Source organism: Elephas maximus, chromosome 22 (assembly GCF_024166365.1).
Source record: "Elephas maximus indicus isolate mEleMax1 chromosome 22, mEleMax1 primary haplotype, whole genome shotgun sequence".
NCBI classification, from domain to species: Eukaryota; Metazoa; Chordata; class Mammalia; order Proboscidea; family Elephantidae; genus Elephas; species Elephas maximus.
The window spans coordinates 61,037,245-61,063,257 of NC_064840.1; the positions used below are offsets into that span (position 1 = coordinate 61,037,245).

Here is a 26,013-nt window from a genome sequence, read left to right on the forward strand (position 1 = left end):
ACTTTAAACCAATCATTATCTCCTTGTTCTGTACGAACAACTGCCTCTTGATCTATGTAAAGGTTCCTCATCAGCATAATTAAGTGTTCTAAAATTCCCACTCTTCGCAGTGTTATCCATAGTTTGTTATGATCCACACAGTCAAATACTTTTGCATAATCAATAAAACACAGGTAAACATCCTTCTGGTATTCTCTGCTTTCAGCCAGGATCCATCTGACATCAGTAATGATATCCCTGGTTCCACGTCCTCTTCTGAAGCCGGCCTGAATTCCTGGCAGCTCCCTGTCGATATACTGCTGCAGCCGTTTTTGAATGATCTTCAGCAGAATTTTGCTTGGGTGTGATATTAACGATATTGTTCTACAACTTCCACATTTGATTGGATCACCTTTCTTGGGAATAGGCATAAATATGGATCTCTTCCAATCAGTTGGCCAGGAAGCATCTTCCCCTGAATGTCTTGGTTGACACACATTGTGGGGATATTTTAACTGTTTCATGCGTGTGTTTTGTCTCTTGGTGAGGCTCCTTGGCATAGACGAGTGAGCACCTTCAGCACTGCATCTGTTTGTTGAAACATCTCAATTGATATTCCATCATTCCTGGAGCCTTTTTTTTCGCCGATGCCTTCAGAGCAGCTTGGACTTCTTCCTTCAGTACCATCGGTTCCTGATCATATGCCACCTCTTGAAATGGTTGAATATCGACTAATTCTTTTTGGTATAATGACTCTGTGTATTCCTTCCATCTTCTTTTGATGCTTCCATGGAATCCTTCACCATTCCAACTTGAGGCTTGAATTTTTTCTTCAGTTCTTTCAGCTTCAGAAATGCCGCGTATGTTCTTCCCTTTTGGTTTTCCATCTCCAGCTCTTTGCACATGTCATTAGAATACTTTCTTTTGTCTTCTCGAGAGGCCCTTTGAAATCTTCTGTTCAGTTCTTTTACTTCATCAATTCTTCCTTTTGCTTTAGCTGCTCGACGCGCAAGAGCAAGTTTCAGAGTCTCCTCTGACATCCATCTTGGTCTTTTCTTTCTTTCCTGTCTTTTCAGCGACCTCTTGCTTTCTTCATGGATGATGTCCTTGATGTCATTCCACAACTCGTCTGGTCTTCGGTCACTAGTGTTCAATGCATCAAATCTATTCTTGAGATGGTCTCTAAATTCAGGTGGTATATACTCAAGGTCATATTTTGGCTCTCGTGGACTTGCTTGGATTTTCTTCAGTTTCAGCTTGAACTTGCATATGAGCAATTGATGGTCTGTTCCACAGTTGGCCCCTGGCCTTGTTCTGACTGATGATATTGAGCTTTTCCATCATCTCTTTCCACAGATGTAGTCTATTTGATTTCTGTGTGTTCCATCTGGCGAGGTCCATGTGTATAGTCGCCGTTTATGTCGGTGAAAGAAGATACTTGCAATGAAGAAGTTGTTGGTTTTGCAAAATTCTACCATTCAATCTCTGGCATTGTTTCTATCACCAAGGCCATATTTTCCAACTACTGATCCTTCAAAACGAGAAGAAACAGCTGCAAACATCCATTAATAATCGGAACCTGGAATGTACGAAGTATGAGTCTAGTATGAAAAATTCATTAGAGGGGCTTAATAGCAAATTTCAGCAGGGAGAAGAAAAACCATCAGTGGATTTAAAGATAGATAAGCTACACCTCAAAATAATAAAAGTAATTTTACCATGGTAGTGGTAATAACAGTAACTGTTCTTCCTGTATTTCTAAATGTTATTCAATAATATGCATTTTATTTAAATAAAAATAGAAATGTTACATAATGCATCATAAAACATTAAGTTTGAATACATATTAGATAATTTCCCAGATAGCTTTTAAGAAATTCAGATGTTTTTTAGATACAAAAACCAGACATTAAATTTAATGTTCCTACTGAACAATCCCCATTGCCACAGAGTCAATTCCGACTCACGGCAACCCTATAGGACAGAGTAGAATTGCTCCATAGTGTTTCCAAGGTTGTAAATCTTTACAGAAGCAGACTGCCACATCTTTCTCCCATGGAGTGGCTCGTGAGTTGAAACCTCTGAAGACTGAAGAAGAATTGATGCCTTTGAATTATGGTGCTGGTGAATAATATTGAATATACCATGGAATGCCAGAACAACAAACAAGTCTGTCTTGGAGGAAGCACAGCCAGAAGGTTCCTTAGAAGGGAGGATGGCTAGACTTTGTCTTACGTACTTTGAACATGACATCAGGAGGGACCAGTCCTTGGAGAAGGACATCATGCTTGGTAAAGTAGAAGGTCAAAGAAAAAGAGAAAGACCCTCAATGAAGTGGACTGACACAGTGGCTGCAACGATGGGTTCAAACATAGTGACAATCATAAGGATGGTGCAGGATTAGGCAGCGTTTCATTCTGTTGTGCAGAACCAACTGATGGCTATCTAACAACAACAACAACAGCAACAATTGAACAGTTGTTCTTCAAATAGATTGTTTTCAAAATCTTACGGAAGTAATTTCCTAGTACGTCATAACATACGAACCGCCATAGTTACCTGTGAACTCATATGAACTTTATAGGGCTGGTCCTTCTGCCAAGTATTGCTTCCATTTTCTGCTAATATTGGTACAACTGGAATGTCATTTTTCACTTGATATATCATGTGCTCAAATCTTGCTGAAGATTCCATTGGTTCAATTCCATAAGTAATATTTTCAAACTGAAGGAATCCCCTGTATATTCAGAAGGCAATAATTATAAAAATTCTGCAAATGGTCCCATCAAAGCTATAATCTGGAATGTGAGAAATAAGGAGCCATAGTAAATGACAGGTTTTAAGCCCACTTTCTTTTCCGATTTGTTCTTTGCAGTCTGCTACTAGTTACCAAGTGACTACATCTGTTTTAGGTTCGTTCAGAAACTAAATATAGTGAAATAATTTCTAGATAATAATCCCATTCACTCAGAATATATTTTCTGAGACCTAGTATTTGCTATGTTGAGGCCTAGTATTTGCTATGTTCTAAGATATCTGTTCAGAATTTTGAGAATAAGGCTTCTTTGCTTACAAAGCCCCAAATAAGGGCAAGCAGATATATAGAGTGCATATCCAAAGAGATTGATATCCATGAAAATCACATTCAAAGACAGCCAATTTTCTGATTGACATGTGTAAATTCCGGAAATCAGGCAATCAAAACAACATAAAACATAACAAGAAAAGTCAGGGAGAGCCTTTTTTTCTCTACTCTGGTTCTTTCTTCCTCTTATAAATGTATCACCTTTCAATAACAAGAATCACTTATCCCTGCCCTTTACCCCTGGGAGACCTTCTAATCAGTTGTTTCTGTGTCTGGCACTGCATTTCTCCAAGGTGAGAGTATATTATTGGTACTTACCATATTTAAGTTATTAATGTCAGTTACCAAAACAAATTGAGATAACAGATGGATAATGCAACAATAATGTTTCAGAAGATGTTTTAAAGATCCCTTTCCTAAAACAATTCCTTTCTGCACAGTTATTGGAAATACCTCCAGTCAAGATTACTTGTAGGGATTTCACTGGAATGGTCATGTAGGTCCAGATATTCATATGAATATAGATAGAAGTAAGCCCATCATAAAGAAAACTTTCAGATTTGGTTTCCTCTTAAACCTTCCTAGGTTTCTAAGTGTCTGCAGTCACTAAGTTTCAACTGAAAGTATACCCTAAATTTTTCATCTGTGTATATCCCCTAAGATGCTGTGACCTGAGTCCAGAGCAGATGCTGAGGGTCGCAGCTGAATTTGGAAAATCTGCAACATATCCTTGGTAATGGCAATGCATCTGAAAAACAGTATAGAAAGTAGGCAAGTAAATAAATTCTTTATGAATAAAAATGTATTGTCAAACATTGCAGGGGACTCAAAACATTAAAACCATTGACAATAAGGCTATGAATCATACAGAATTATTAAGACTGATTTTCAGGGCAAAAAAAAAAAAGGTTTTTGACAGCTTTTATTGCTCTGTATCACATAGGTGCCTACAAGTATTCTCTTGTACCTGGGTTTTGTCTCTGTCACACATCATTTCTATGTACAATAGCCAACTGAAATGGTGACCAGAGTTATACGGAATAAAATATTTGTATTCAGGAGTCAACATGGAACCAATAAATCCCAATGTTAGTGATATGTCCTCTTCAACAAAGAAGCACATGGTAATAAATGTCTAAGACATCAGAGTCTTACCTTTAAATATGAAGACTCAGAATGCAAAGAGCCAATTTCATTATATGTATAAACCAAAAAATTCTGGGGTAAGAACAACCTCAGGGAAACAAAAATAAAAAATGTTTGAGTTATGAATTCAATATGATGTAAACATTAAAACTAACAGCAAATGTGGAATGGATAGGATTTACATGGTAACATACTTTAATTAGAGTTATTTTAGTGTGGCACAGCAGTTAAAATTCATAGAAATAGGGTATTAGGGAGTTCAGGCTTTCTTAATGCTGAAACAGACTGTGACTACTCTGTGGTCACATATTCGTTTGTGTGGTTGTATATGTCCTCATTCAACAAATATTTACTAAGTGTCTACTATGTAATGGGACCTCTTCTAGGTGCTAAGACAGGACCATAAACAAAACAGACAAAAATCCTGGTGTTGAGGACAGTCAAGGTCATGTATTTTTAGCATGGTGGATGATGATAAATAAGGTGGGCTTGCTGGAGGTTGGTTGTAAAATTTAGGTAGGATGGCATGGTAAGGCTCACAGAATTGATGATTAAAGAGCCAAAAAACAAGCTACATGGATTTGTATAAAAAGGTATTCCAGGCAGAAGCAGGAGAAAATGGAAAGACCCTGAGGGAGAAATGTGCTTTGTGTATACAAGGAATAACTAGAGGCAATTTGCCTGAAGTGAAGTAAATAAGAAAGAAGAGATGGTTTGCAGTAGTGCAAATGTTTAACATGTTCAGCTGCTACCTGAAAGGTTGGCAGTTCAAGTATACCCACAGGCTCCTTGAAGGAAACGCCTGGCAATCTACTTCCCAAAAAATCAGCAGTGAAAACCCTATGGAGCATTGTTTTATTCTGACACACACGGGGTCACCATGAGTCAAAGTCAACTCAATAGTAACTGGGGTTTGGCATTAATACAAGAAGGGATCACAAAGCTGTTGAAGGGTTTTGAGCAAATAAATGACAGACCAGACCAATATTTTAATAGTGTTAGGCTGAATGCTGTCTTGAGAATAACCTGTAGGGGTAAATCAGAAAAAGTAGGGAGACCAGTTAGAAGGCTACTGCAGTTATCCAGACAAGAGATGACGGTGGCTTGAACTAGAACAGTAGTAGTGGTGGAGGTCCTATCCTGCAGTATTTTGAAAATAGAACCCCTTAAGTATGAGGTAAAATAAAAGATGCCAAGGATAACTCCAAGCTTTTTGTTCTGAGAAACTGAAGGAATGAAGTTGGCACTGGAGAGATAATCAGAAGTTAATTTTGGACATGTTAATTTTGAGAACTCTAGTTAGTACATTCAAGGAGAAGTATCAAATAATTAGACAAATGGTTATGGAGTTCACTGGAAAGGTACAAAGCAGAGATATACATTTTAGCATAAGCAGCACATAGACAATATTTTATGCCACAAGATGGATGAGATAACCAGGTGATGAATGTACTTAGAAAAAAACATACAGTATCCAAAGACAGTACCACAGAATACTCTAAGTTTCAAATATTGGAGGGATGAGAAAGAATTAGGAAATAAGACTGAGAAGCGGCAACCACAATAGTAAGAATTAAGCCAGGAGTGTGTGGCATCTTGGAAGTCAAATGAAGAAATTATTTTAGAGAAGGGAGAATGATCAGTTGTGCCAAAAGATGATAATCAGTTAAGAAAAATGAAAACTAATAAGTAACCAGAGCATTTAGAAGCAAAGTTCACTGATGATGACCTTATCAAAAGACATCTTTTAGTGGAGTTGTCAAGGGGAAAAGAGGAGCTTAATTATCATGAATTAAGAGAGAAGAGTAATGAATTAAGTGAGACTAGGCAGTTGGCTACAAATATGTCTTTTCAAAGATGCAGACAGAAAAAAAGGCAGTTTGATTACATTTGTATGAAGTGTTGAGAAAATAAAAATTTGAAGACAGAAGTAGATTGTTGCCTGGGGCTGTGGGTGGGAATATGGATTAACCGTAAATTGGGCACTTAAAAAAAAAAAAAGTTGCTGTCAAGTCGATTGTGACTCATAGCATCCCTATAGGACAGAGTAGAACTGCCCCATAGAGTTTCCAAGGGACGCCTGGTGAATTCGAACTGCCGACCTTTTGGTTAGCAGCCATAGCTCTTAGCCACTACACCACCAGGGTTTCCAAATTGGGCATGAGAGATCTTATTTGAGAAATAAGAGCACTCTAAAACTAATTTATGATTGACGATTGCAACACTGCCTACCACCTGTTGAATTTCTTACCAATCACAACTTCATGCATAGCTATGTTTGATTTCACATCATATGTACCAAATACCTAACTTGCAGTTCCTGGAATCAATGGCTTATACTCAATAGGAAGTTTACAAACATGTAGCTTACTTTTTAATTTCAAAATAACAAGCTGGAAAATTAAAATGAAAGTGTCTCATGAATGGCACATTCAACACCTTACGAATCCTAAATTAAAAATGAATTGATGAAATCTGTCTACATCATACTGCATTTCTGAATTTAAATCACGTATGAAACTTTCAAAACATAAAATCTAAGCTTTAAAGGAAAACTGTATCTTACTGTTTTTTGAGATACAGAGTGTACGGCTTTCCATCCATTGTAATGATATAGATCATCTGAAATAAAGTAAATCGATAAAGATGATTTAGTAAATCAGGAATATGTAAGTAAAACATTATTTTTTAATCCAATTTTAAAAAATGCACTCAGTCCATTAAAAAAGCATGAACATATTCTTACGTATTTATTATTCTAAATAATAAGAATTTATTATTATTCTAATTAATTCAGGACCAGTGTGATCAATTTAATGTATAGGAATTTTTTTTTAAAGGACAGAATAAAGACAACATTTTGGAAAAAAAAATAGTTTTAGCATGCTAAAAACTATTATTTGCTTCTATTAGGAAAACATACACATTTTCTAGTTGAGATGAATAAGACATGATGGTAGGCTTACATTCCACATTGGATATAATAAAACAATAACAAATTTATAAATACATATACATAGAATCCCATACATACTTAGAGCTGCTTTGCAACACTCAGCACATAAAACTAGTGAAGAAAAAGGACCAGAAAAATTGAAAGTAGACAAGAAGCCAGTGAGGAATGCCATAGCATCAGATATAAGAGTTCTAATACATTGAGGAATGAGTAAAAATAATGCCCAACATTTTAAGGTGGTGATATCCAGGAACACGAGGTGACTCTGTGCAAGCTTACAGGTCGAATAATTGGACAATCTCAACATACGCATAAAGACGTCCATTCCAGCAAATCCACCATTTCATTTCAAGATAGGTCAATTTCCAGTGAGAGCTCTGCTTTTAAAGAGGAACAGGGTCTGAGACCATGGGAGAGAGAAACAAGGCAATGCTGCTATGGCTGGAAAAACCCAGAAAGTACAAGTAGATCAGCTGGCTAATAACTCAGATCTGAAGTAAATCTTGTCCCTGTCATGCCCCCGACAATACTGTAAGCTACTACAGTGGATCGCATACATTATCCCAAACTAAATACAAAAACAGAGCAATCGTAAAGTCTGAGAGATTCTCAACTACAATAGCAAACAAAAATAAAAATATTTAATTTCTGAGTAATGTCTACGCCATGAAGGAAAGATAACGAAACAAATTATTCCTGAGGAAACAGTACGTGTCTGAGTAAAACAGAACATTAAAATAAGTACATAAATAAAATAAGTATAGAACTTATAATAAGTATATTTAATATCCCTAGAGAACTAAGAGTGGATATTATACCCAGGATCGGTGACTAGCTGTCACAGAGTACAATTTCTAAAAATATATAACACTTAATTAGTGCTTAGCACAGCCCCACCTTTTTCCTAAGCACTTTACATTTTTTTTTAACATTTTTAAACCTCACAACAATCAGATTTTCAATTCTGTAAAATCAGAATTAAGTAAATCTCCCAGATGACATAGGTGATGAGCATTACAGTTGATCAGGGAACCCATGGGCTTTACCCCTATATTACACTGATAACATGTAAAGGGTAGCAGACAGTTCTTATTGAAAAGAACAGACAATTATGAAACTGAACCAACTATACACAGAAGAAATGAAAATGTGGTTGTTTGTTTTTAAGCATATTATTCTCCTGATTTATGAAGCATGAATTAGTGAAATAGTGAGGTTGAAGATCAAAGCTAATTTTCACAATAAAATTCAAAGTGACTTAAAAAATGGAACATTTCCAAGAATAAATTAGAAACATAGCGGCATTTTCAGAACTTCTGACATCAGTTAATAAGAATTTAAATAAGCTGAATAAAAATAATAAACAGGAAGCAACAAAAAATATTATTCTAAGTTTGCCTAGAAATGAAGACATTCTCATTTTACATGCTTACCATAAATGATCTAAGAACATTAAAAAACAATAGAAAACAATATCAAAGGACCTAGTGAGATAGGGAAGAAACAGGGAACCAGCCCCTAGGCAAGGAGTCCTGCAACACCTGCAACTTGCAACTTCAATACTATGCACTTGGCTAATGACATAAAACCCCTATCCTGGAATGTTCGATAAGGCAGGAACAATGTACTCCCTTTCAAGGTGTTATTCAGAAGGACCGGCTGGATCTGTTCCCTGGAGCATGCGCAGGTATCTGCAAGATGACCAATGGATGACTTCCACCTGATGCAAGTACCCATGACAGGAATCTAACCGGCCAGGCAGGGGGACTGCACAAGCATAACACCCCATAATAAGTCCAGCCACCCAATCCCAGGAGCCTGTGCTACAGGTTCCATCTTGGATTCCAGATCTCATGCAGCTTAATTTAGTATGCACCGCCATTGTGAGAATTACCCGCCCCATGAAAGAAACCTACCGAATATTCATTACTTTATTACCGGTGCCAAACCCATATAAGCCCCAGAACAACCTTTGTTCAGGGGAACAGAGGCTAGCGTTGCTTGGTCCCTCTCTGTTCCCTGCTTGCAAGCCTTTACTCTCTTTATGTCGCTAATCAATCTTTGTGTGGAACCTCTGAGCCTCTCCTGGTCAATCTTGGTCAGTAGAAGGCAAGAGTCTAGGCAGGGCTTAGTCCCAAGGTGGGAAGCCTGGCCCTGCAACACTAGATTAGCCTTCAAAATTCTGTGAAAGGACAACAAATTTGGAGGAATCACATTACTCAATTTTAAGGTTTTCTATAAAGCAACCATAAAGAAGACAAAAATAGCAAAAAAAAAAAAAAAAAAAAAGACATTGATTAATGGGACAGAAAAAAAATAGCTTAGAAATAAACCCATATAAATATAATCAACCGATTTTTTTTTTTGAAAGGTACGAAGAAAATTCGATGAAGAAAGATAGTTTTTTCAAGGAGTACTGCTGGAAAAATTGGATGCATATGCAAAAAACACACAAAAACAACAAATCAACACAGACCTCACATCTTACACAAACATTAACTCAAGGGATCCCACAGATCTAAATGAAAAGGCAAAACCTCCAGACTAAAACGGAAAACCTCTGGACTGAAACAGAAAACTTGCATGAACTTTGGGATTGGTGATGAGTTTTTGGATATGACAGCAAAAGCACAATTCATAAAAAATTTAATAAGTTGGACTTATTAACAGCACAGTCAGCCAGTAGGATCTAATCAACATATATAGACTATCCCATACTTCATAAAAATACACTTTCTTTCCAAGTGCCCTCAGAAAAATATCCCCAAATAGACCACATCCTGGAATATAAAACAAGCTGTAACAGATTGAAATAATTTAGTTTATACCAAGAGGGTAACATGACCAGAGACACATCCCAACTCCCCTGTAACAACTATAGAACAAAACAGTAAAATAGCAATAACAAGAAGACAGAAACAAATGTAAAACTCTGAATCCAGCCCAAAACTAAAAGTAATAAGCTGTGATCTGAAGGAAGAATAGGCACACTAGAAGGCAGAAAGCTCTGTTTTCTTTTCTTTTCTCTGGCACCCAGGAAACTGGCTGGCCCAAACCCTACTGTGATGAAGCCAAGTCTCTGGAATGAGAGGCAGCCTCCGAAGAGAGGTGGACAAAAAAAAAAAAAAGAACAGCAAAATGCAATTAGTGGGCTGAGCTCCCTAAGAAGGGGGCAGGGTGGCAGCAAGGCTTAGCATTTGTTGTTGATCTGCTGTGTCAGAGACTTTGTATCAGCAGGAAAGCAGCCAGTCCCAACCTACATTTCAGAGGAGTTGGAGTCTCCCAAAGAAAGGCAGACAGGCAACCGCAAAATGCAATTAATAGGCTGAGCTCTCTAAGAGCAAGACAGCAGCAGTAATGTTTAGATTTTCACCCACTGGATCGGAGACCTCATGTCAGTAAGAAAACAGACAGTGGAACAGGGAAATCTTGGGACTGAAACAGAAAAGCCGCTTTCACCTCATCCACACTCCAGGCAAGTTGGAGGGAAAAAAAAAAAAAAAGAGGGGTAGCCCATATTGATTCCAAACTGCATTAAATAAAAGAGACCCATTAAATTGTATAGCTGTAAACAAAAGAGAGGATTCTCAATCTGCTTTCAGACACTTGAAACATTCGGAGTAAAAATGGGAAAGAGGGTTGGAGATACACCTCCAAAGCAAAATGCACATGCAATGTGAAACGATATTATGATCTACCTAAACCAAACCAAATCCCTCGCCTTCCAGTGGATTCTGACTCATAGCGACCCTATAGGACAGAGTAGAACTTCCCCATATTGTTTCCAAGGAGCACCTGGTAGATTCGAACTGCCAACCTTTTATGGTTAGCAGCTGTAGGTCTCAACCATTATGCCACCAGGCTTTCCATGATCTACCTGGAAAAAAAAAACAAAACCTGCCATCGAGTCGATTCTGACTCAGAGCAACCCTATAGGACAGAGTAGAAATGTCCCATAGAACTTCCAAGGAGTGCCTGGTGAATTCGAAATGCCGACTTTTTGGTTAGCAGTCATAGCACTTAATCACTACTCCACCAGGGAATCACTACTCCACCAGGGTTTCCATGATAATACCTGTGAAATCAGATTGGAGACGTATAACAATAAAGGAAAAGGGAAAGCTCTTACATGTAGAGGAGATAAAGCAAATGGAAGAAACGAGTAAAAGACTGAACAAAAGATTTCAATGGGCAACTTGAGAAGACAAATTTAAGTATTAGAATGAAATGTGCGAAGACCTGGAGTTAGCAAATCAAAAGAGATAATGCTAGGCATTTCTCAAGCTGAAAGAACTGAAGAAAAAAATCAAGCCTCAAGCTGCAATATTGAAGGATTCTATGGGCAAAATATTAAACGATGCAGGAAGTTTCAAAGGAAGATGGAAGGAATACAGAGCGTCACTATATCAAAAAGAATTGGTCAATGTTCAACCATTTCTGGAGGTAGTATATGACCAAGAATCAATGGTATTATAGAAGGGAGAAGCCTAAGCTGCATTGAATGTGAAAATAAAGTTCTAGGAATTGATGGAATATCAACTGAGATGTTTCAACAAATATATGCAATTCTGGAGGCACTCATTCATTTGGCCAAAAAACTTGGAAGACTGATACCTGGCCAACCAATTGGAAGAGTTCCTTATTTGTGCCCATTCCAAAGAATGGTGATCCAACAGAATGCAGAAATTATCAAACAATATCATTAATATCACACACAAATAAAATTTTGCTGAAGATAATTAAAAAATGGTTGAAGCAGTACATTGACAGGGAACTCTCAGAAACTCAAGGTGGATTCAGAAGAGGATGTGGAACAAGGCATATCGTTGCTGACGTCTGATGGATACTGGCTAAAAGTAGAGAATATCAGAAAGATGTTTACTAGTGTTTTATTGATTGTGCAAAGGCATTTGACTGTGTGGATCATGACAAATTATGGATAACACTGCAAAGAATGGAAATTCTAGAACACTAAGTTGTCCTCATGAGGAACATGTACACAGACCAAGAGGTAGTTTCGAACAGAGCAAGGGGATATGGTGTTGTTTAAAATCAGGAAAGGTGTGCATCAGGGTTTTATCCTTTCACCATAGTTATTCAATCTGTACACTGAGCACATAATCCAAGAAGCTGGACTACATGAAAAAGAACAGGGCATCAGTATTGGAGGAATAGTCATTAACAACCTGTGATATGCAGACGACACACCTTCGCTTGCTGAAAGGGAAGAGGACTTGAAGCACTTGCTGAAGATCAAAGACTACAGCCTTCAGTATGGATTATGCTTCAACACAAAGAATACAAAAATACTCACAACTGGACCAGTAAGCAACATCGTGATAAATGGAGAAAAGATTGAACTTGTCAAAGATTTCATTTTACTTAGATCCATAATCAGTGCCATGGAAGTAAGAGTCCAGATATCAAATGATGCGTTGCATTGAGCAAATCTCCTGTAAGAGACCTCTTTAAAGTGTTAAAAAGCAAAGATGTCACTTTGAGAACTAAGGAGCGCCTGACCCGAGCAATGGTACTTTCAATCACCTCACAGGCCTGTGAAAGCTAAACAATGAATGTAGAAGACCAAAGAAGTATTGATGCCTTTGAATTATGGTGCTGGTGAAGAATACTGTATATAGCATGGACGGCCAGAAGAATGGACAAATCTGTCTTGGAAGAAGTATAGCCATAATGCTCCTTAGAATCAGGGCTGGCAAGACTTCTCTCATGTACTTTGGACATTTTATCAGGAGGGACCAGTCCCTGGAGAAGGACATCATGCTTGGTAAAGGGTCAGTGAAAAAAAAAAAAAGACCCTCAACAAGATGAATTGATAGAGTAACTTCAACAATGGGCTCAAGCATAGCGAAGATTGTGAGGATGGTGCAGGGCTGTGCAGTGTTTCTTTCTGTTGTGCCTGGGGTCACTGAGAGTGGTAACTGACTTGAGGGCACCTAACAACAATATTTGTGTGTGTGTGTGTGTGTGTGTGTGTATAGTGACCATATAAGACAGAGTAGAACTGCTTCATAGGGTTTCCAAGGAGCAGCTGGTAGATTCGAACTGCTGACCTTTTGGTTAGCAGCTGTAGCTCTTAACCACTGCACCACCAGGGCTCCATATACATGAGGGTAAGTCAAAAAGTATTGCTACAAAATCACAGAAACCTTTATTACACAAAAATATCAAAATGTGAAGCCCTTGTTTCTCAACACATCCTCCATCTAGGTCCATACGCTTCTGAAGGTGATGTTTCCATCTCTCTAACTCTTCCCCTAAGAATTCTGCACTCTTTGATTTACACTACATCTAAACGGCCATTTTGGCACCTTCTAGGAACTCATACCGTATTCCTTTAAATGATCTTTCAGTTTGGAGAACAAAAAGATGTCTGGCGGGGCAAGATGAGTGTTGTAGGGTGGACGCGGTAAAGTTTCCAAATGAAATTCTCATAGGACAGCCTTTGCTACCCTCGAAGAACGAGCAAGTACATTGTCATGACGGAAAAAAAAATTCCTTGGTGTAACTTTCCTGACCTCTTTCTCACCAATGCAGTTTTCAGTTTTCTTAAAATAAGTCCCCGTGATCCTCCTGTGTCCTTAAGAAAATCTATCAAGATTAACCCCTGGTAATTCCCCCAAACAGTCATCATAACCTTCTGAGCAATCTTCGCTCATCCCTGAGGTCTTCCTGCCCTCCTTAAAATGCCTGATCCATCTAAAAACTGTTGTTTTATGTGGGGCAACATTCCCATAAACTTGTTGCAAAACTTCAATGATTTGGGAAGATGTCCACTTCAGTTTTGTTAAAAATTTGGTATTAGCTTTGACCTCAAAATTGATTTTTTCCCCCCATGGCACAAAAAGTATCCTTTTTTTGTGAAGACACCCTAACGAGACTAAGACAAGTGTATTACCGAGAGAACTTGTCTGCAACCATCCACTGATCACAGAGATATGTTTAAACACGTTTGTTTGGAATAAACTCATGCATGTATGCACAGGAACTGTAATAGCAATACTTTGTGACTTGCCCCCATATATATGTTTTTGTTGTTAGGTGCTTTCAGCCAAGATCCATCTGACATCAGCAATGATATCCCTCGTTCCATATCTTCTAGATCCAGCTTGAATTTCTGGCAGTTCTGTGTCCACGTACTGCTGCAACCAGTTTTGAATTATCTTCAGCAAAAATTTTACTTGCATGTGATATTCATGATATTGCTTGATACTTTCCACATTCTGTTGGGTCAACTTTCTTTGGAATGGGCATGCATATGGACCTCTTCCAGTCGGTTGGCTAGGTAGCTGTCTTCCAAATTCTTGGCACAGGCAAGCGAGCTCTTCCAGCCTTTCATCTGTTTGTTGAAACATCTCAACAACATCAAAAAAATAATAATATGTATATTCCACTTGTCACCTGCAGGCATTTATGGTTGCAACCACTTGCTGCAGGGTGTAGACTTGATTAGACTCTAATACGATTTCGTATCAGTGAATCACATAAGAGATGAAAATGAGTACACCAGCCCCAGACATGGAGAAGTTGGTTTGGTACTATCAGCTAGGCCTTGGGGTTCTCCTGTTGAATGTAAAAGCCCTCACAGAACTTAAGCATCACAAAGGGCCACTGTGTGACAATTAGGGATTAACACAAAAATCAGGCCACTTCATAGTCATTTCTGAACACAGACAAAATATAAGCCTTTTCTGATCCTGAAAAATAACCAAATATCTCCCTTCTCAGGTTAATAAGAGTGGCTGCTGCTTATTTACCAAATACAGCTTTAGTATTTGTCTAGTTTTCCTTTCTCTTACGTAAGATTTATTATGATACACACGCACAGAATCATCTCTATTTCCTGACGAAATCCAAACCAGGGCAAAGGCCTCTTTGCTAAAAACCTGCTTAAAATTCCTTAGCACAAGCCCGTATCTTATGTAATAAGTCTTTTCTACTGCCCACTTAGCGAGATGTCCTGTGGTGCCTTGTGGTATGTGTTCTCCCTGCCTGCAATGAATAATAAACCCAACTTAGTCAATTAAAAAAAAAAAATTTTTTTTTTTTTTCACAATGGTCTTTGGCAGGAAGCCATTGACAAGGGAAAACAAACTCACTCCAATTGACGTCAGCTCTACTCAGTGAGAAGTTGCTTCCTAGTGTCATACCGATAACAGCACTATGCTTCCACAGATATACGTAGAAAGTTGGCATTTGAAACTTCCTACATACAAAAAAAAAAAAAAAGAGGGAAAGAAAAAAACAATTCTGTTGCCACTGAGTCGATTCTGACTCACAGCGATCCTCTAGGACAGAGTAGAGCTGCCCCTTAGGGTTTCCAAGGAGTGGCTGGTAGGGTCAAACTGCCAACCTTTTGGTTAGCAGCTGAGCTCTTAACCACTGTGCCACTCATTGCTTTACTGGAATGTGATTATCATGATTGACATTACTGCCCATAAGCCTATTAAAAAGAAACTCTGCGTATGTTTAAAAAAAAAAAGATCTTGAGTAATAAGGGTTAAGAGATTAAAGGAAGAGAACAAGAGGTATAAAGAGAAGTCTACACTAAGAAAAAGAAGCCCTGGTGGCTCAGAGGTTAAGTGCTGGGCTGCTAACCTAAAGGTTTGGGGTTCAAACCCACCAGCTGCTCTAAGGGAGAGAGATGTTGCAGTCTGCTTCCATAAAGGTTACTGCCTTGGAGCGCCTGGTGGATTCGAACTGCTCACCTTCTGGTTAGCATATAGTGAGTATGAATTATTTTCAACTTCTTTCTCCAGTTCATAATTATTTTGCTGTGATATTTTTCTACATAATCAGACCAATGTGATATTTTTATAATTTTCTTTTCTAGTCTTCACTTCTCACTTTGGTCAATTACTTCTACTAAGTCTGATACTTCTGAGTCACACCTTGAAGGTCTACATTTTACTCAAGGCCAATTTCTCTGTCATTTAGTGAACCCTAATGAATTTTTTTAACATTCTGTCTGGAACACTGTCACACTTACTTCATATTGATTTTTTTTTCCTACCAGTATGATTCCTTAAATGTATTTATTTCTTGAAAATTGTGAACAAGTATGTACAAGAACATGGAGATGAAGGGGAGAGGAAAAGGAGGGAAAAAAAATCAAGATGTGGGAAAGGATCAAAATATACAATCAAAATATCTTGCTTTGCAAGTGAACAAATTAGCATGATCTGACAATAAAAAGAAAGGTAAATCTTTAGAAATAAATCAGCCTTAACATTTTAAATTATTTAAAAAAAAATTCTTGGTCAATTACCTGTATCCCTGAATTTTCACTCTCTTTTGACCTTATCTTCCGTGGAACTGTGACGTGCAAGATTATTTCTTCAGAATCTACAAGAGGAAAATGTTTGGGATTTTTCTTTGTTTTTGTTTTGCATGAAAAAACTACCTCTGTCAAGAGTGGATTCATAATCCCCAGTCCATGGGTGGGGTCCTGCTCTTATCAAAATCTCTTAAAACTATAAATAAACTTATTTATATGTGTCCACCTTTCCTTTCTGGTCCACCCATTTTCAATGGTACATCTGAAATAGCTAAGATTAAATTTAAAAAAAAAACGGTATTACATTTCTACAGGACCATTGTGTTTGTTTTCGGAACCACCTCGGGTTTTCCTCAAGAGCTCAGGAGTCAGTTGAGCTCCTCAGTACACACGCATCTAAATCCTCTAGCCGTGGACTGGTATGGCCCAGGGGGACGTGTTCGGATCTCTACCGCCAATCCAACCCTGGGCTCTGACGCTGACAGCGGACTCATCTGCTAGTACCCTGGGTTCACCTGGCTTGTCCTGGGTAGGGGCATGGATGAAGACGCCTGCAGGGGTTCAAGGAAGGGGGGCATAGGGAATCTCAGGGCTTCAGGAAACTGTTCTCCTGGAAGATCCCTGCCCTCCTCTGAGGCAAAAGGGGAAGGAAAGTGAGGTCTCCGTGGACCCACCAAGGCTGGCGTGTATCCTTCCAAGCTCGGCAATCAGAACAAGGAGAAAGAACATGACTCAGGCAGACCGCAGGGAGCACGGCCACTGATAAAGGCCGTTGGGGCACCTCTGAGGCTCGCGGGCTACCCGTGACTACAGGGGAGTTCGGGTTGCTGCCCTGGGCCCTGGTGGTGAGGCCTGTTGTTACTTTCAGCCTTGGTCCTCTCAATCTTGGGGTGGTAGAATGACCGGGCGGCTTCCACAGGGCAGGGAGAGGAAAGTCCAGACACAAGCATGCACACTTGCACAAAACTTCTTTATTGTGACAAGGTTTAAATTTTTTAAACCCTTCAGTAGTGACATTGAGGCAAATAACATGATTTGTCTTTGTTAGGCTCATATCTAGTGTGGTTCTTGGTAATATCCTTTCTCCACGTCAGAATTTTTTTTATCTTTTATTTCCAGTAGTGGAGAAAAACAGAAACGTTAACTGTTATTACTAAGAACTTTGAATTTAAATCATGCCACTGATGGCTTAATAATTATCTTTGAAAATAAGGAAAAATCTGAAAATTAAGCTTGAGCCTGGAATCAAAAAACACTTTTCTTAAACTCTTTTACAATACTATTCCTACAATACTAGATTATAGTCAGTTGAGGAAAGGGAAAGGGATGCTTTAAATTGCAACCTAAGTATGTTTTGTTATCATTTATTGTAAGGTCTCAGTGAGAAGCTGTAGAGATGGGAAAGGCAATAAGAGAAATGAAGGCAGGAAAACCAGATACCGCCGTAGTAGGAGTCTATGAATGCCTCCTCCAACTTCATGGCAAATATTTCAAACTGCACATGTCCAAAATCTCACTCATCTATCACACCTCTCACCCAAGGCTTCCTGAACCCCTGTACACTCTACTACAAGGGTGAAAGTGTCCGAAGTTGCAAAAATAAACTCTGGGTAAGTCTAAAACTTGAACCTGCTACATAGTGGTACAATTAGAAAAACACTTCTGAAAAATTATCAAAACAAGGCAGGCCAATGATCTACTCTGACACCTATGGGATAGCTATGAGCTGGAAAGCACTCAATGACATTTTTTTTTAATGATCGTGTTGGCCCAAAATAAGGTAATGGCAATAAGGATGAATGAAAGCCATGGTAGAATCCCTTTGCAATTGGATGCATATTGTGTGTGAAATAGAACAACTAGCTGGGAATGAGAACCCAGTCACAGAAGTCAATTTGGATTAAGAAGTCACTGCCAAATTGGGTAAATCCAGTGACAGTTGGGGAAATAAAAGTAACTACACATTTGGATTGGGAGGGAGATGGCAAGTTTAGTTTTAGTCAGGTGAATCTGAGGTATAAAAGGCAAATTCAAGCAAATACGCCAAGTAAGTAATAGAGAATATATAGCAAGTTTTCCTTTTGACTAAAGAACCTTAAGAAATCTGAGAGATGCCAAACGTGTCTGTGTATGTGTGTGTGTGTGTACACAAACTCCTCTTTTCTTGCTTAAAAGGAAATTTCTTGCCCCAGATTTCCTCTTTTTGCCCATTCTCACAGTGTCATCATGGAGTAGAACTGCCTTGAAAGATTGCACTGGTCAGACTGTCACATGAGAAAGAAATTTCTACCTATTTTTGGTTTTGCATTCTTTGTATCTTTGTTACAAAGGTTCAGCAGTTACTGTGAAGGGATAACTGAACAGGCAAGAGAGTGGTGGTGTAAAGTTTCCATTCAGAAGAAATACTTATAAATGAGGCATTTCAAATCATTGAGCTCGAGGGTAAGGAAAGTTTTATTTGTTGAGACTCAAGATTCCAAGATCTTTGTAATTCTAAACATACTCTTAGTTATCAACCAAAGGCCAAAGATGGGAAAAGTAGGTTATCGTAGCAGTCTGCTTCAATATGGCATTGTTGAATGTCTCACTGTTTCTCTTCACTCTCAATGATGGACTGTTGTTACTGCTAGTTGCCATCCAGTTAATCCCAACTCCTGGCCAACCCATGTGTGCAGAGTAGAACTGTGCTCACAAGATTTTCAAGGCTGTGCTGTTTTGGAAGCAGATCTCCAGGCCTGTCTCCTGAGGCTCTTGTAGGTGAGTTTGAACCACCAACCTTTTGGCTAGTTGTCGAGGACTTAAATATTTGTGGAACCCAGGGACTCGTCAAATACAGACTCCTAATGTCAAGTATGGAGACCTGGTGGTGCAGTGGTTAAGAGTTATGGTTGCTAACCAAAAGGTTGGCAAGTTCAAATCTACCAGCGGCTCCTTAGAAACCCTATGGAGCAGTTCTACTCTGTCCCAAAAGGATTTCCATTGGAATTAACTGCATGGCAGTGAGCTTGGTTTTCTTTTTTTTTTAAATGCCAAGTATAGTTGGCAAGCACTACCTTAGCCAGGTAATTAAGGTTAACATAGTCCTTGATAAATCATGCTGATAGTATGTACCTTTAATATGATGTGATGAAAATAACCTTTCACCTGTGTGGTCTCACACCCCCAAACCCATAATTCCATTCTAACTGTAAGAAAAACATTAGACAAATCCAAGTGGAAGGACATTCTAAAAAATACCTGACCAATACTCCTCAAAATTGTCAAAAAGGAAAGTCTGAGAAAACTGCCACAGACCAGAAGAGGCTATGAGATATGATTACTAAATGTAATGCAGTACCCTGAATGGGATCCTAGAAGAGAAAAAGGTATTAAGGAAAACTAGTAAAACTGAATAAAGTATCACATTTACTCCATAACGATGTACCAGTGTTGGTTCCTCAGTTGCAACAGGCGTACAGGAATTCTCAATGAGCTATCTTTGTAACTCTTCTAGAAATCTAAAATTATTCTACAATTAAATGTTTTTAAAAAGTCAGCTAGTTTTGTTCTTCTCCCAATGACTATATATATATATATTTATTTATAACATACTTAGGTTTATATGTTCTAATTAGTATAACTATAACACCATCAGGTATTATACTAATGGCATTAGGATTGGAGGAAGACTCATTAACAGCCTGCAATAAGATGACATGACCTTACTTGCTGAACGTGAAGCGGGCTTAAAGCAGTTACTGACAAAGATCAAAGATCACAGCCTTCAGTATGGATTACACCTCAACATAATAAAAACAAAATCCTCACAACTGTACCAATAAGCAACATCATGATAAACGGATAAAACGCTGAAGTTGTGAATGATCTCATTTTACTGGGATCCACAATCAACCCATCCACAATCATGCCCATGGAAGCAGCAATCAAGAAACCAAAAGACATATTGTAGTGGGCAAATCTGCTACAAAAGAACTTTAAAGTGTTAAAAAGCAAAGACGTCACTTTGAGGAAATCCTGGTGGTGTAGTGGTTAAGTGCTACCACTGTTAACCAAAGGGTCGGCAGTTCGAATCCACCAGGCGCTCCTTGGAAACTCTATGGGGCAATTCTACTCTGTCTTATAGGGTCTCTATGAGTCGGAATCGACTCAATGGCACTGGGTTTGGTTTTTGGTTTTTGCTCACTTTGAGGACTAAGGTGAGCCTGACCCAAGTCATGGCATTTTCAACCACCTCATATGCATGTGAAAGCTGGACAATGAATAAAGAAGATCAAAGGAGAATTGATGCATTTAAGTTATGGGGTTGGCAAAGAATACTGAATGGACAATAGACTGCCTGAAGCATGAACAAATCTGTCTTGGAAGAAGAACATGTACTTTGGACAGGTTATCAGGAGAGACAAGTCCCTGGAGAAGGACATCATGCTTAGTAAAGTAGAGGGTCAGTGAACAAGAGGAAGACCCTCAATGAGATGGATTGACACAATGGCTGCAACAATGGGCTCAAACATTGCAATGATTGTGAGGATGGTGCAGGACCGGGCAGTGTTTTGTTCTGTTGTGCATAGGGTGACTATGAGTTGGAACCAACTCAAAGGCACCTAACCAGAACAACAACATAACACCAGATCCTGTTTGATTTTTTTATTTCTGTACTGTAAAATTCACTCCTTGTGATGTATAGTTCAATGAGTCAACAAATCTATAAAGCCATGTATCCACAACCACTGTCAGGATACAAAGTAGTCTCACATCCTCAAAAATACACTTCTGTTACCCCTTCATAGTGAACTCCTCCCTACACTCCAAACCCTGGAAACAGATGATCCTTTACAAGTCCCTGTAATAACACCTTTTCTACAATGCCATATAAATGAAATTATGTAACATGTAGCCTTTTGAGTCTGGCTTCTTCCACTTTGCAAATTTCATTTCAGACGTATCCGTATTATTGTCTGGATCAATAATCTGTTGCTTTTTATCACTAAATAATATTCCATTGCATGGATTTACCACAGCTTTTTTATTCATTCATCAGTTGATGGACATCTGGGTTGTGTATCTTTCTGGCAATTAATAATAAAGCAGCTATACAAAAAAAAAAAAAAATTTTTTTTTAAGCACTTATGTACATTTCTTGTCTGAAGCTTAAGTTTTTCTTTCTTTTGGGTTAACACCTAGGAGTGGAATTTGGGAGCCATATGATAAGTGTATATTTAATTTTATAACAAACTAACAAACTATTTTCCAGGTTGTGTGTTTTACATGCCCACGTGCAATGTATGAGAGATCTAGTGCTTTTCAGCCTTGCCAGTATTTGGTATTGTTAGATTTTTTTTTGGTTGGTTGGTTGTTTTGTTTTTGTTGTTGTTGTTTTAATTTTTGCCATTGAATACGTGTGAATCATACACAATGGGGTTTAATTTGTAATTGGCCAAACCAAACCTGTTGTCTTAGAGTTAATTCTAACTCAAAGTGATAGCTGTAGTGAGCATGTTATAAGTGCTTATTTCACAATCATTTATTTTCTTATATGAATTCTGTTTTGATCAATAGAAAACTGTTCTATTTACAAATGTGTCACAAAGATAAATTCAACGGTCACTACATGCACGCTTGGTTCACAACTACAAGAAAGTATTATAACACTATAGAGCTGAATAAGAATACTAACTTCAATGGCAACTGTTAAGAACTAGAGTTGGTGAAGCTCAAACAGATTTAAGGCTATTCAAGTTCAAGCATAGAGATACAAAACATTGAGAACACCACATATGTGTCTGTGTTTGAAATATGTAAGATTTCTCCCAAAGATCATGTAAACTTCTGCTTCACAAAATTCAAAAGAAAAATACAGAAGGAAGCAATGCAATAGAGGTTATATTAAATGACAGTAACATATAACACTATAATTAAGATGAAGTAAGGAATGCCGATGGTGCCTGTGAGAGTTAAAATTGGCTACTAACCAAAAGATTGTAAGTTCAAGTCCAACCAGAAATGCCTTGGAAGAAAGGCCTGGCAATCTACTCCCCCCCCCACAAATCAACCATTGAAAACCCTACTGTGCGCAGTTCCACTCACACTCACACGGGCCACCATAAGCCCCATTCTCTTGAAGGCAACTGGTTCTTTTTTTAAGGAATGTGAATACATCAACTTGCTTGTTACCTGCTAGAATACATCCTACACAAGGAGTTAGGAAATACTGTGTATATAGTTGTTCTCAAGTAGATTATTTCATATTTCTCTAACATATCCTTTTCACCGTTGAATATTTAAACCAATCAAAAATTCTATAATATATTACAAGTACAGCACACACTACAGACTACCATTACCTGTAAAGCTGTCTGTCTTAATCACTTGGTGTCTGAAATGAAATGAGAGCCTGAAAAACAAAATATTAAGGAGAAATAATGGAAATTGGAAGGTTCCTGCAGTTTAGCTCTTTTAATCGTCCAGCCAGCTTGCCAGAAACAATAGTTTTCCTAGAGAACAGTCATATGGGTGGGAATGTGATCACCAGTGGTCTCTGTCTTATCTCACTTATAGCAGGAAGTCATGTTTTGCTTTAGACACATCATAATCCCTAGAATACAAATTAATTTACCCTTTCTGTAATTGGTTCCTTAAGGAATCTGAATTTTAGAGGCTTTTGTACCAGATGAGGATACCTTGCTTTTAATTTTGCTTCTTCAGCTTTTACTGTACTAATCCCTTCTCTTTCATTTCCTTCTACTCCTTCTTGATGGAACCTCAAGAATTTCTACAAACATATTGCTCTCTTTCCTGACTAGATACCAGGAAAAGAAGTGATTACATGGGGCCACCCCATCATCCACAGTCTGAGTCCACTGGCCAAGACTGCTGGCCCTTAAATCTTGCCACTCTTGCCTGTCCTCACTCACAAAGCACCCCACTTTTCTTTTACTTTTTTAATTTATTGTTCTCTAGATGAAAGCTTAGAAAGCAAATTAGTTTCTCATTAAACAATTAATACACAAATTGTTTTGTGACACTGGTTGCCAATCCTGTGATGTGTCGACAGTCTTTCCTTCTCAACCTTGGGGTTTTTTTTTTTTTTTAATTGGGTGATTTTCTTACAATTAAGTTTTGGAGTTGATTATATGAGTCCTTCCAGACATGTGGTTAGCAAATATTTTCTCCCAGAATGTGCCGTCTTTTTTCCATTCTTTTAATAGTATCCATATTTGACAAAGCCCAAAAGTCCGTTAAATGAGGAAGAGAGTCTCTTTAACAAATGGTGCCAGCATAACTGGATATCCATCAGCAAAAACTTGAAACAAGACCCATACCTCTCACCATGTACAAATACTAAGTCAAAATGGATCAAAGACCTAAATATAAAATCTAAAATAATAAAGATCATGGAAGACAAATTGGGCAAATGCTAGGAGCCCTAATTCATGGAATAAACAGAATACAAACCATAACTAACAATGCAGAAACACCAGAAGAGAAAATAGATAACTGAAAGTTCCTAAAAATCAAACACGCTCATCAAAAGACTTCACCAAAATAGTGAAAACACAACCTGTAGACTGGGTAAAATTGTTGGTTATGACATTTCTAGTAAGGGTCTAATCTCTAAAATCTACAAGATACTCTAAAACCTCAACAACGAATAGACATATATTCCAATTAAAAATTGGGCAAAGGTTATAAACAGACACTTCACCAAAAAAGACATTCAGGTGGCTAACAGATACATGAGGAAATGCTCACAATATTAGCCATTAGAGAAATGCAAACCAAAACTACAATGAGGTACCACCTCACCCCAACAAGGCCAGCGCTAATCCAAATCAAAATGTCGGAGAGGTTGTGGAGAGACTGGAACACTTATGTACTGCTGGTGGGAATGTAAAATGGTACAACCACTTTGGAAAATGTTTTGGTGCTTCCATAAGAAGGTAGATATAGAAGTACCATAAGATTCAGTAATCCAACCTCTTGGAATATATCCTAGATAAATAACAGCTGTCACACGAACAGATATATGCTCACCCATGTTCATTGCAACACTGATCACAATAGCAAAAAGACAGAAACAACCTAGGTGCCCATCAACAGATGAATGGATAAACAAATTATGGTGTAGACACACAATGGAATACTACGCAATGATAAAGAACAATGATGAACCCACAAAATATCTCACAACTTGGATGAATCTGGAGGGCATTATGTTGAGTGAAGTTAGTCAGTTGCAAAATGACAAATATTGTATGAGACCACTATTATAAGAACTCAAGAAAAGGTTTAAACACAGAAGAAAACATTCTTTAATGGTTAGGAGGATGGGGAGGAGGAAGAGGGGAATTCATGAACTAGAGAGTAGACAAGAATCATCTTAGGTGAAGGGAAGGACAGCACACAATATAGAAGTCTGCACAACTGGATGAAAGCAAAAGCTAAGAAGTTTCCTGAACACAACCAAACACTTTGAGGGACAGAGTAGCTGGAGTTGGGACCTGGAGACCATGGCTTTGGGGGACATCTAGGTCAACTGGCATAACAAAGTTTATTAAGAAAACGTTCTGCACCCCACTTAGGTGAGTGGCGTCTGGGGTCTTAGAAGCTTTCGAGCGGTCATCTAACATGCATCAATCGATCTAAACCCACTTAGAGCAAAGAAGAACGAAGAACACCAAACACACAAGGAAAATATTAGCCCAAAAGACAAAAGGGCCACATAAACCAGAGACTCCATCAGCCTGAGACCAGAAGAACTAGATGGTGCCTGGCTACCACTAATGACCACTTTGACAGGGAAGACAACAGAGAGTCCTGGAAAAAGCTGGAGAAAAGTGCAGAGTAGAACTCAAATTCATATCAAAAGACCAGACTTAATGGTCTGACAGAGACTGGAGGGACCCCCAAAACTATGCCCCCAGACCTAAAACCATTTCCAAAGCCCACTCCTCAGACAAAGATTAGACTGGACTAGAAAACATAAAATAATACTTGTGAGCAGTGTGCTTCTTAGGTCAGGCAGATATGGGAGACCAGAAGGGCGGTCCCTGTCTGGAGGCAGGATGAGAAGGCAGGAAGGGACAGGAGCTGGTTGGATGAGCATGGGAAACCTGGGGTGGAAAGGAGGAGTGTGCTATCATGTTGTAGGGATTGCAACTAATGTCACATAATAATATATGTATAAACTTTTGTATGAGAAATTGACTTGGGCTGTAAACTTTCACCTAAAGCACAATTAAAACAACAACAACAACAACAACGCTGTACAGGACTACAGCCTTCAGTACGGATTACACCTCATAATAAAGAAAACAAAAATCCTCACAACTGGCCCAATAAGCAACATGATGATAAATGGAAAAAATATTGAAGTTGTCAAGAATTTCATTTTACTTGAATCACAAACAATGCCCATGGAAGCAGCAGTCAAGAAATCAGGTGATATACTGCATTGAGCAAATCTGCTCCAAAAGACCTCTTAGAAGTGTTCAAAAGCAAAGATGTCACTTTGAGGACTAAGGTGGGCCTGATCGAAGCCACGGTATTTCCAAT

The 26,013-nt window shown here is 38.4% G+C and overlaps 1 protein-coding gene across 1 annotated transcript in view; it reads right to left on the minus strand.

Annotated features, from left to right (window-relative positions):
- The window catches only part of ADAM18 (ADAM metallopeptidase domain 18), a 171,485-nt gene that overhangs the window by 105,768 nt on the left and 39,704 nt on the right, over positions 1-26,013 (minus strand). The window contains exons 3-8 of the mRNA XM_049865504.1: positions 16,914-17,012; positions 16,453-16,529; positions 6,777-6,832; positions 4,220-4,298; positions 3,736-3,812; positions 2,539-2,716 (exon numbers count right to left, since the gene is read on the minus strand). Coding sequence (XP_049721461.1) covers positions 2,539-2,716; positions 3,736-3,812; positions 4,220-4,298; positions 6,777-6,832; positions 16,453-16,529; positions 16,914-17,012 — 566 coding nt within the window. The remainder of the gene's footprint in view (positions 1-2,538; positions 2,717-3,735; positions 3,813-4,219; positions 4,299-6,776; positions 6,833-16,452; positions 16,530-16,913; positions 17,013-26,013) is intronic.